Below are 11376 nucleotides of genomic sequence, written 5' to 3' on the forward strand. Positions count from 1 at the left end.
TTCTAAGACTGGCCCAACATATGGGCCATTCCTAAACATACGGCCGGGGGTGTGGGATGTCAAGATACAGAAAACAAGGCTAATAACAGAAAATGACTTTTACAGGAAAACAGTTCTTGCTCTTTCTTTACTTGCTAGCCTAGCAAGGGGTTCTCTTGTTTTCATCTTGCAAAACCTAATTTTGAGCAATAGAATGTGAGGGCTCGAAAGCTCGTAGCTTAGGTTCCTATTTACAAGAGGCAGTGATCCTGGATGCTAGGCTGGATAATAATCACTACCTGTCTAGTTTTTCCCCTCTTACAGTTTATTCTTTATATTCTCATGTTTTTGAGCTATTCACTATTTGAGCTATTCAGAAAGTATTTGTTTGCTTTGATTTAATTAAGACTTCTGTATTCAGCTAGAGAGCAGATAACTTCAATAAAGGGCGTTCTGAATACGCAGAATACTTACGAAGAATGCTTAAGTCTGGCCCAAATCTTGCAGTTCTCCTTAAAGATAATGTCAGCACTCTCTATGCAAAATGCACTGCCACTCCAACATGGAACTGACAGATTTCACAGACTACTTAAATGCAAATGGTCCATTTAAACAAATCTAATTAAGCCAAGAAAGTAAAGCAGAAAGCCGTATACTATACCTTCGATACAAGTTTTCTACAAAAATGTATTTTGCACTGTGAATTGATCTCTCCATCATTCTTACAGAGGAAATCTACAAAACAAAATGGCAGTCACTGGACAGTTTACATTTTCCAGCGCATTTGTTCCTTTTCAAGCTTATATTGCACATCACATCTTTTCCACTATAAAATACATACACTTTCAACACTTCCAGCTCTTGTGATAAAAAAATTCACTTTTGGGGAAAAAAAAAAAAAACAAATGTTATTAGTCTTACTTATGGTCACTGCATTATTAAGCACCTAAGTAACTACATTGTTACTCCTTAGCAAGTTTCAGAGGTAACTGCAGAAGTATTCAACTCAGCAATTGTTGAAGCTAACTGTTAAATGGGGGGGGGGGAGCAAACAGGTAGACATGAATTGTTGCCATCTTCATGTGTATTACTGTGTAAACAGCACAGGTCCTTCACTAGAAAAACTACACCAAGAAAACAACTTTTAAAAGCTGCTTCAAATGATTCCCCACCACTTCACAAATGCCACATAAATAGCTGTAAGTGGCCTAGCTAGTCTTAGATGTGCTCAAACAGAGCTCCATTTTGGAGAAGAAATATTCTCTGACGCTCTCTGGTCCCCGCAGAGCAAGTCAGTCCTGGAATAGCTCTTTCCAATCAATTATTCTGCTCATTAATGACCACATAAGCAACAATTGCTCCAGTAAGGTTCAGACGGAAACTGGCAGCAAAGCACAGGTTAAAATGCAGGGCAATCCTCAGGAATTTTTAATGAGCTTTTCTGCACACTAGCAAGAGAATGACATTTTTCTCATTCTGAAAAAGCAGAAAAGCATTGGTAAGAAATACTTTAGGAACCAAAGGTGCTCTCTGGGAAGCAAGCTGCCAGAACAGACAATGTTCAGCTTGAACCCATGTTGATGCAAGTCATTCAGCACACAGCTGGCACCACAGTCGGGCTGCATTCGGTACAAACAGTATCCTGGCTGCTTCCTTCTTGAATGAGCAGTCTTCACAAATCCTTTACCCTCTACATAGTGTCAAGAACACAATCACAGCCTGATACATTTTGGTTGTAGTATCTATTGACAAATTGTCTCAACATCAACTAAACTGACAGTATTTTGGTATCTCTCCTTCAACCAGTTGACCTTTTCCTTCTTCAGTTCTTTACTAGGACGTATGCAATACCATTCTCTGTGCAATATCATCACCCTATGTGAGACTTCTGAAAGTTTGCCCCGAAGCAAACTCAGAACATATAATGCAAGAACAATCACGAAGGTGCAAGTGTGCCACCTAAGATGGTGTCTCGAAATCAGGGAATGGAAGATTGAGCATAGAAGGTATCAGAGGCGTTTGAAGGAAAGAGAAATGAAAGTATCTTGAAAAATAGTGAGGACTATAGAGTATGTGAATTGTGACAGAGAAAGAAAAAGTAACACGGGAAAAAAAGATGTAAACCATCTGAGAAGAAGCAATAGAGAATTTTAGTGAAAGTATTTTTGTATAAACATGAGAAGCAATAGAACTGTTTGCTAGATAGCATGGAGCAGTAGAACGACTACTGGCATTACCTTTAAGATTTTCTCATATACGGCCAAGGTTTAAAGAGGCTACATTTATACAGAGACAGATAAATAAAGAGAAGTCGTGGCTATGTGATGATGAAGGTATTGTTTGAAGTCTAGCTCATAAGGGTGGTGTAAAAGAGCAATATTTGTTTTGGGAAATAAAAGCTCTGTGCAGGTAGAAAGCAGATGTTCCACGTCTCGTTGAGCATATGTTGAGCGTATCAGCATTGTCTTTGCACTACACAAATTCATGCTCACTGCAGGAACAAAGAATTAATGCAAACAGTATCTTAACTTTTGGATACAAAATTAAAGAAAATATTTGCTACCCATAACTGCACCTTAATGTCTCTGTTTTAAATTAAAAGAAAAAAATATATTTAGTTACCATTGGTCTCGTATGCTGCTCCAACATTGTAAGCTGTATGTACGTTTGTAACGTTATCCCCCATCTTGATGCATCTTGGTACATTAAGCCCTGTAGGTAGAGATAGAAGCAAAAGGCAGACAACAATTTTTATTAGGTTGAACAGAAAAAAGGAAAAAATTGTTTATTTCATGAGCTTTTACACTACAACAGAACCGCTAAAAGCAACAGAATTAGTAAAGCTGCTGCCATCAGATTAGACAAAAATTAAACGATTAATTAAATCATTTACTTTCCACAAAGCATGTGTGAGAATTACAATCCCATTCTTCACTGACACAGGATATTGAGGATACTCACTAAATTCAACAGGCATTACGGTTACTCTGTACCTGGCGCAATCAAACCAATGCATAGTTTATTTGAGACAGTTTAAATATATCTAGGAATTAAAAGAATATATCTGCTACTGTTTTTTTGTGCACTGATTAGACTATGATCACACCTTTCCTGACAGGTTTATTGATTAGTAACTCATGCATGTATTTTTAAAAGAACAATAATTGTTGAATTAATTTCTGCCACTTACCAGAATATTATAACCACGAACATTCCTCCATTTAGACACTGGTTCTGTTAAAACCTTTATATATACACATATAGAGAGAGACACACACACACATAGAAGTAGACAGATAGACAGATATGAAAAAAGAGAGTGTTCCACATTAAACATGTTTTAGATTTGAAATCTTTGACTATATAACTCTAGGATTATTTTTAAATGAACAAGTAATAACTCAACAAAGTATTCAAAACATGTATTGGATAGCTCTTCCCTTTTCAAAAATGGCACCAGTCCTGAAGTACAAAATGTAATAACTGATGCTATTAAAAATAATAAAGCAAAATTTCATTATAGAGTATCTTTGTATTACTTTTAAATTACCAAAATAAAACACTGGCTTCTTTACATAACAAGCCTGGATATTTCTCATTCAGAGTCATTTATCAGTAAACCTCCATAGCGGGAAGAATGACTAAGTACTGGTTGCCCTTCATTTCAATGCTCATTCTTTCACAAGTTAATTTCCCAGAGAATAACACTGGTTGACAAAGGAACTGAAGGTGAAGATCAATATGCCGTTCTAAGAATTTCCATGTTATTTTTGTGATCTAAAAAACAAAACGCATTTAAAACTTATCATGATTAAAATGAATCAGGAAAAACTACCCAGAACAGGCAAAATCACAGGAGACTTATCTGATTCCAACAATACTGTAGGCCCAGGCATAGAAGAATCTGATAAGATGAAGGAGTTAACAAGCTTTTAAAAAAAATATTGCACTATATGCAAATTAAAGTTTGCTATCCCTTGGGTTAACAGTTATTTACTCCGTAAGGATCATTCTTGTCAAATTACTAAATAACATCTTGAGACCTAGCACTTCTATGAGAAGTCCTAAGACTTTTTATCAAATGAGCTTCCAGGTCTGCTGGGAGAAATATTAACATCTAACGTACACCAAAATAGTTGGTCATTGACGTCTGATTTCAATTTTATTTTGTTTAAAATACAGTAGTTTTGCCTTCTCTCTAATCTTGTTCTGTCTACAGAATATGAGATCAAATGCTATACCAGTCTGAGATCTCCGAAGAAACAACTATAAAAGTTTTATTTTTTTCTAAGGCCATCCATTTCCTGGGCTCTCAGTTACGTGACATCAATACTATTCATCATTATGACTTTGTCTTGGATTATTACAAGTTTTATCTAAGATTTTTTTTATATTACATGAGAAAGCAAGCAAATGTTCTGTGGGCTGCTGCTAATTTACAAAAGGCCAAACTCTAATCTACGGATTAACTGACCTCTTAATAATGTAAACGAACATGAAGAAATTTAAAATCAGTACCTCAATGTTGGTAGTTTGTGCAAAATAGTCCAGGCATGTTGTTTTTCCACTTGCAATATTCCCCTCGATACATATCTGATGAAAAACAATACCACCTTTGAAAACCAAACATGCTACTGCAAAGAAATAAATGGCATATGTAAACATAGACTTTTTCCATATAAAGTATACCATTTCCTTACAACGTCAATGGACTATTTTATAGGAAGCCTCAGGGGACCAGTGCGGATTCCGTGATCTCCCACAGCCACCACTTTTTCTCTCCCTGACATACACGTACCAGTTGCGTCTTTCCCAGGCAAGTGGCAGCCTTGCCTTCCGGCCTACCCTGCGCAGTGGGCTGCCTACCCGTATTCCCACTGCCCCGCACATACAGCCACTTCCCACCTCCTTTCCACGGCCTGCAAGAGTTTCAGAGGATCACCTGCTGGGCGGCTGTTGCACCTCCTATGTTCACACTGCACCGCCTGCCGCGCTTCACCCCTAGGAGACTTAACTTTCAATTTCTAGTAAATGTCAACTGCAGAATAATTTCAACATCCCTTACACAGAATTCTTAAACAGCAAGACTCGTTAAATAGTTTATTTTAACGGGGTAGGTTTCTAAAATTTTTAACAAAGAGTATTTTTTTTTCAGCTGCCTGAAACAATTTACAGCTTAAAATCGTTAGATTCCAAATCCAGCAATCTGAGTGCTAGCATTTACAAAAGAAGAAAAAGGAAACGCACAAACCATTGCGTAGGGCAACTACTATGCTACACGCACAACACTTGACCCAACATTGCAACTCTTCCTTACAGGAATACCACACATTGCACAAGTTCCTCTTCATTTTACTATAAGTTATGGAACTAGATCAAATGTAGGTTTGCACTGAGTAAGACTCAGTAATGGACCCACCATCTGGATATTACTCAGTAAAATGCACCACATCCAATGGCTGCAGATATACTTGGATCATAATAAAATAAGAGGTTGCATTTTTACATGTTTTCTGAACAAAATGCAAATACTTATTACCGTCTTCTTATCTTCTCCTTTTATCAGATGTTTATCTGGAATTCAAATAAATATAGTTACAACCAAAAAAAGAGATCTCATAACTCATAATTACACTAAGCTTCTTAACTTGAGCCTGTTTATGAGGTTTTTAAGGCTCTCTATCACTGATTTTGGAAACACTGACATTGGGCGATCTGTTAGGTTGTCACTGGGTAACGTAACGGACACATATTACAGCCTACATAGACTCAGTTTTTGCTCAAGTTCTGCATCGTCCTTTACGCTACAAAGAGTCAGGTGGCTGGTGCCTGCACTACTTCAGCAGAGTTTTGTTACACTTGTTGCTCTTCAGTTGTGATTACTGGGGGAAAAAGTTTTTTTTTTTTGAAAGGCCAAACAGTCAACAGTCATGGTACAACGCCCACCAACTTCACAGGCCTCAGTATACAGCGTTGAGTAAGAATGAAATGTTAAGACACTACCAAGACAAGCAATTTAGATGTTTGCCTTGCACCCCAAGGTTACATATACACAAACTCGGCACGTCACACTGAGGTTATCATCCCCAAAAAGGCAACTTGGGTTCCCTAGCGTGAGACATCCCGGATCAAAGCCTGCGGGGGGCCACCACGATGGCCAGGGGACCTACGCAAGTCTGGAGCACGACATACAAGAAGAAACAGGTTTGCGCACTCTGAAGAGAAGGAGACCAAGAGGGATCTCGCCGCTGCCCTGCTAAGAGGCTTGGCAACTTCTCTGATTTGGGGGGGAGGGATGTTTTAGCTTTATTTAGGGCAGGAATCTCGGTTATAAAAGATAAAAAAACGCTTCTTGCTTCCTCCTCGAGAGTCACCACATCCTGTTTACTGCTAAAGGAGGAAGCCGATTTTTGCAAGCGAGGAGGCTTCCACCCCTGCGGCCGCCACGCGAAAGCTTCCCCCTCGGGCAGGTTCCGCTCCGGCTGTCCCCGCCCGCGCCCGCGGCGCCGCCGCTGCGCGCCCGCCGCCCCCCCGGCCCCGCGCCCGCCGCCCCGGGCGCCCCCGCGGCGTTTACAGGCTCCGCTCCGGCCCGGGCACGGCCGCTCCCCCGGCGCCGCGCCGCCCGCCGACGGGTCCCACGGAGCGGGCGGCGGCCGCGCCCCGGCACCCTGCGGCCCGCTGCTCCAGCGGAGGCCGCGCCGGCCCCCGCCTCCGCGCAGCGCCTCCCGCAGGGCCGCGGGCCGCGCCCAGGCCGCGCCCAGCCGCCACATGGCCCATCCCCGCCGGCGCGGCGCGGCGCGGCGCCCTGCACCACAACACAGCCCCCTTCCGCCCGCCACCCGCGCGCTTCCGCTTCCGCCGCCGGGCGCGCGGCGGGAGGCGCCTTAAAGGGGCCGCGGCCTCCGCGTGAGCGAACAGGCGGGCGGCGCTCAGCACGCTCGCGGCGGGACCGGCGGCGCGGGGACCCCGCGCTGCGGCAGCCGCGGGGCGGGGCGGGGCGGGGCGGGGCGGTGGTTGGGGCCCCTCCCCTCGAGCGCTGGGGCGCTAACGGCCGCCGCCGCCATGGCGACGGTGGACGGCGCCTACCCGCGCTCCCCGCGGGGCGCCATCAAGATCGCCCGCTTGGTAGGCGGCGGCGGCGGCGGGGGCCGGGCCGCGGGGAGGGCGGGGTGGCAGCGCTGGAGCCCCCGCGCCGGCGGCCGAGGGGCGGGGGCGCCGGGGCCTGGCCCGGCCCGGCCCGGAGAGGTGCGAGGCGCCGCCCGGGCCCGCGTGGCGCAGGGCCAAGCGGAGGCGCCGGGGTGGGGGGGCGGCCTGCCCGGGGGCGTCTGCCTGCGGCCGTGACTGGGAGCGGGGCGCGGTTCGGAGGCGAGGAAGAGGAGGTGCGCTTAAATGGGGCAGCTCCCTGCCAGTACGAGCATTAAAAACGATGGTCTCAAATGTGCGGTTAGTGGCTATCCATGATGGGGGGAGGAAGCAACTAAACGTTGCGTTTTCTAATAAACCTCCCCGAGAGCTGCTTTTTACGTCAGGTTCCACATTTGGAGCTGGTGATGCCAAACGTCTGCATCCAGGACGCGCCTCAGGTCACCAGGCGCTTCCCTGAACCGCGGAAAGGTTTTGCTAAGCTCCTGGGAGGACATTACTGCAGTTTAGATCAGTGCTTGGAGGAACGGACGAGAAGTTTTGAAGGCAGGTGCACTGCTCGTTTGAGTGGGCAGAGGACAGGGCAGGAGTTTGCCGGCCGTCAACTGAGAACTCAGTTTTGTCACGCACCGCACCGTATGCTGACGTATGACTGTCAAGTATGCTTGACTGTGAGATATCGTTAATATTAACAAATATGCTTTTTATTCTTTCAGCTTGTGGCTTTTGCAACATTCGTCTGCTTTGCCGCCTCAAGATCCCATGAAGCATATACAGCGCTTGCAATCATGGAAGTTGTCATCACTTTATTATTTTTTCTACTGTATTTACTAAAACTAGATAAAAAGATGAAATGGCTCTTTTGGCCTTTAGCTGTAAGTATTGGTTTACCCTTTTAAAAATGAAGTGTATTTTACACATTTTGTGATTTGTGCATGGACACATCCAAGAAAGCATGTTCACAGAGGTTATTTTCAATCAATCAGTTCAATCACTGTTTCTATAAAGATGAAACAAAAGTAGTATGTAATTGTTTATACCAGTTTTGCCTGGCAGAGATAATAATGTTCTTTAGCATAGATTTTATATAGTATGTTTATCCCACTTAACAGTCAGTCCTCTAATGAATTTCATTGGCTTTTCTTTATTATATTGTATTGTCACGTTCCCCATCACAAATTGAACATACATTTGTATTTAAATATTAATGAGTTCTCCTCTTACCTTCCTTTTTAAAAATTACTTACTGTTTTAATCTGTCAAGTTACACCCAAGCTACATAGATTTCACTGCTAGAAAAATCAAATGAAGAAAGGTAAAGTGAGGATATTAATTCATCAATGTTTTTTTAACATCAAACCACTGGGTGTCACTATAGATCATAACTGCCTATTAGTTTAATCCTGTTTTCATAGTAAAACAACTGTTTTTTAATGGCTCATGCTACATTCATGTTCTTCTTGAGATATGTATGACAGAATAAATACTTTGTTTCCATTGGCTTTTTCAGGATATTTTCAACTCAGTGGTTGCAGCCGTGTTTCTCCTAGTTGTGTGCCTGTTCGCGATAATAATCAAGACGAATTACGGGACGCTGGTTGGGGGAGTAAGTAGGAGAATTACTAATGAATTTATTAAATTCTTAAAGTAGGCATGATTTGAATCTTTTGGTATACCAAAACAACCCCGTCATGGAAGGATAGACTCAGAAGTCAAAAACAGAGGAAAGTCAATAAGCAATTAGTCTATCTCACTAAAAAAAAAAATCTAGTAATAGAACTAGTTATTATTAAGAAATTGCTGTTCTCTCCATTTTTCACATAATTATCCTCAAACAACTAGTAATTTGAACATATTACTAGATTTAGGACTTACTAGTTCAACTACAACTGCTGAAAGCTATTAGAAATAAATCTATCTGCGTTTACTTGCCTAACTTGAAATTCTAGTAGGGTAATCCATAGTTTTTCACAAATATCCAGTTTGGTTACAGTCTTAATAAAGAAATGCCTAATAATTTTTAAACAGAGTTGAAGCTTTTTAACAGACCTGCTGATGATATTTTCCTTCTGATTTGTATATTATTTTTTCTGACATAACTGAGGAAATTACAGCAGTTGAAGTGGTCATTTCATGCTATGAATAAAAAGATGTTTGTGCATTTAAGATCAATCCAGTTTACTAGTTCAAAAAACTTGTGTTTTTAACTTGAAGGAAAACCAATGCAATTAGCATTAGCAACCAATAAGAGAATAAAAACTCAATTTTGAAAGTATTTGCTTTTCCTGAAATAAAAGCTAAGCTAAAATGTAACAACAGCAAATTAACAGAACTTGATGCGTAAGTTTTTCAGAATCATCTTAAGAGCCAGAAAGGTGCAAAGCTATTGTCATGTGCTGCTGACAACTAAAGCAAAGAGGAGACTTTGTGATAAAGTGACTGACTATGCTAGAACATGATCTGTATTCTCAGTAGTGAACATAACTTATATTCTTAGCAGTGAAATTCATAGAAATTAAATTGAAAGCAGGAGACCAAGCAGATAGCTTAGAAAAACAAGTTTGGCCAAAATATATGACATCTTTAATGCTGGGAGAAACAGAATTGCCCTCAGGCATGTGCTCTTCGGGCGCAAACTGTCTTGAACTGCTCTTTCCTGGAAAAGCTTACCTTAGCGTTTCTCACCAGATCAGATAATTCAATTTTAAAATATCAACATGCTTGAATAAAAAAGTGTTGTATGCATGAGGGATCAGGCTGAAGGACAAGAGCTGAGAAAGTAAACTCTCCAGTGAATCCTAAAAGTTAATGTTTTAAGGACACCTCCTTTCTCCAGTTGCCTGCCTGAAGCTGTATTATCTATTTTTTTTAATGTTTATATATGTTTTCCTCACTTTCAAGTATGTGTCTAATTTAGAGCTGCTGAGGAGACAGGCAGTATTTTTTTTCCTTCTAGGCCTGTTTCTACAAATGTTGACTTGACTCCTGGTCAAAACTATTAAGTAGAGCAGCCTGTACAGAAACTGAAGAATTTTCATTTTGGATAAAAGCATTGTCATGCGTAATGCAGCGCTAGCGTAGCTTTCAAGGAGGACACATCATTTCCAGCTCTTCAAACATCAAACAAAACCAGGGTGTAGATTGTTGCTATCACATCAAAAGAAAATCACTTATATGAAAGGTTTATGGGAGTTAAATATAGAGGTTAGTTAATTTATCAGTTGCCTCAAATCATACGTATATTTAGAAGGCAGGACCGGCTTGGAGAAATGTAATCACTGCTTCTCGGGGAAACGATAGATGAGTCACTACAGTAAAAGAGGTTATAAAATTTAACAGGAGGCTCTTCGGAGGAAACTAACATTATTATTATTACTTGTAGGTGTTTGGCCTTCTATTGTTTCTTCTGTGCATTGTAGATGCGGTTATTCTTTTCCAGAAGATCAGTCTTAGTGGACCCAGAGGAACGAATTATCCTACCAGATGAGAAATAGCTATTTTAGCTAAAGAATAATTTCTCAGCAAGACATTCATGTTACTGTTTTCCTCTAAAGAATTTGTATTTTCATGTGTTCACCTTTGAATTTCCTGCATATTTTTCCTACGTTTTCACAGGTATTGTTCATAAGTATTAATACTTCTTACACTTAAGTATATTTTCTCAATGTTGCAGTTTCACTGGTTCAAGCATTGCAGAAGTGCCCTGTGTGCTTTCCTAGACTTAAATACGTTTTCGTCTGTGGGAACAATGAATCTTATTATTGTCTTCTTCCTGTAATAAAAATGAAAATACAAGTGGGCCTAAGTGCGTTACTGAACATTATTAAATACACTTAAAAGTAAACATGACTTGATGGGGTACGCCAGCAAACAGCTTGGGAGGCAGGTTTCCTCACCCTTACTTCCGTGCCTCGTTCTGTACATCGGCCTGCTGCCTCAGCGGTGGCTCAGGCCGCCTGTTTTAGGGCCGGGACCTTTTCGTCGTCGGGCGGGGCCGGGAGCAGCGCGGAGGGGAGCACGCCGCCGCCCGGGGCGCGCGCTGGCGGCCGTTACCGCCCCCCGCCGGCGGCCGTTACCGCCCCCCGCCCGTCACGGCGGGGGGGAGGGGCGCGGCCGCCCCTTCCCCCCCCCCCCGCCCCAGCCTTGGGGATGCTGACACTTTTTTTCCCGTTTCCGCAGTGTTACGATTTCCGCTTCCCTCCTTCAAAGAAAGAAAGGGGGGGGGAAGCAGCGGCCGGAGCCAAGCCCCGGCTG

The 11376-nt window shown here is 42.5% G+C and overlaps 2 protein-coding genes across 4 annotated transcripts in view; one reads left to right on the forward strand and one right to left on the reverse strand.

Moving 5' to 3' along the window:
* Positions 1–11376, reverse strand: part of LOC104143973 (thymidine kinase 2) — an 84455-nt gene that overhangs the window by 9528 nt on the left and 63551 nt on the right. For 2 of the 3 annotated variants that reach the window (XM_068955771.1, XM_068955770.1), the window contains exons 3-6: positions 4498–4572; positions 3170–3223; positions 2602–2691; positions 641–714 (exon numbers count right to left, since the gene is read on the reverse strand). In XM_068955771.1, the coding sequence (XP_068811872.1) occupies positions 641–714; positions 2602–2691; positions 3170–3223; positions 4498–4572 (293 nt within the window). Of the gene's footprint in view, positions 1–640; positions 715–2601; positions 2692–3169; positions 3224–4497; positions 4573–5518; positions 5554–6553; positions 6622–11376 lie in introns of those variants that run through there. The other variant, XM_068955772.1, reaches the window with a different exon arrangement.
* On the forward strand, positions 6803–10922 carry LOC104143983 (chemokine-like factor). The gene is made up of 4 exons (XM_068955774.1): positions 6803–7104; positions 7839–7997; positions 8633–8728; positions 10505–10922. The coding sequence occupies exons 1-4, from the start codon at positions 7042–7044 to the stop codon at positions 10607–10609; spliced, it is 423 nt and encodes a 140-aa protein (XP_068811875.1). The 5' UTR covers positions 6803–7041; the 3' UTR covers positions 10610–10922.

Source organism: Struthio camelus, chromosome 10 (assembly GCF_040807025.1).
Source record: "Struthio camelus isolate bStrCam1 chromosome 10, bStrCam1.hap1, whole genome shotgun sequence".
In the NCBI taxonomy this organism is placed as follows: Eukaryota; Metazoa; Chordata; class Aves; order Struthioniformes; family Struthionidae; genus Struthio; species Struthio camelus.

Excerpts from the sequence above, each read along its gene's own strand:
- LOC104143983 (XM_068955774.1), top strand. The coding sequence starts at position 7,042 with ATGGCGACGGTGGACGGCGCCTACCCGCGCTCCCCGCGGGGCGCCATC. Across the intron at positions 7,105-7,838 it reads CCATCAAGATCGCCCGCTTG|CTTGTGGCTTTTGCAACATT; the intron begins GTAGGCGGCGGC and ends TTATTCTTTCAG. Across the intron at positions 7,998-8,632 it reads GGCTCTTTTGGCCTTTAGCT|GATATTTTCAACTCAGTGGT; the intron begins GTAAGTATTGGT and ends TGGCTTTTTCAG.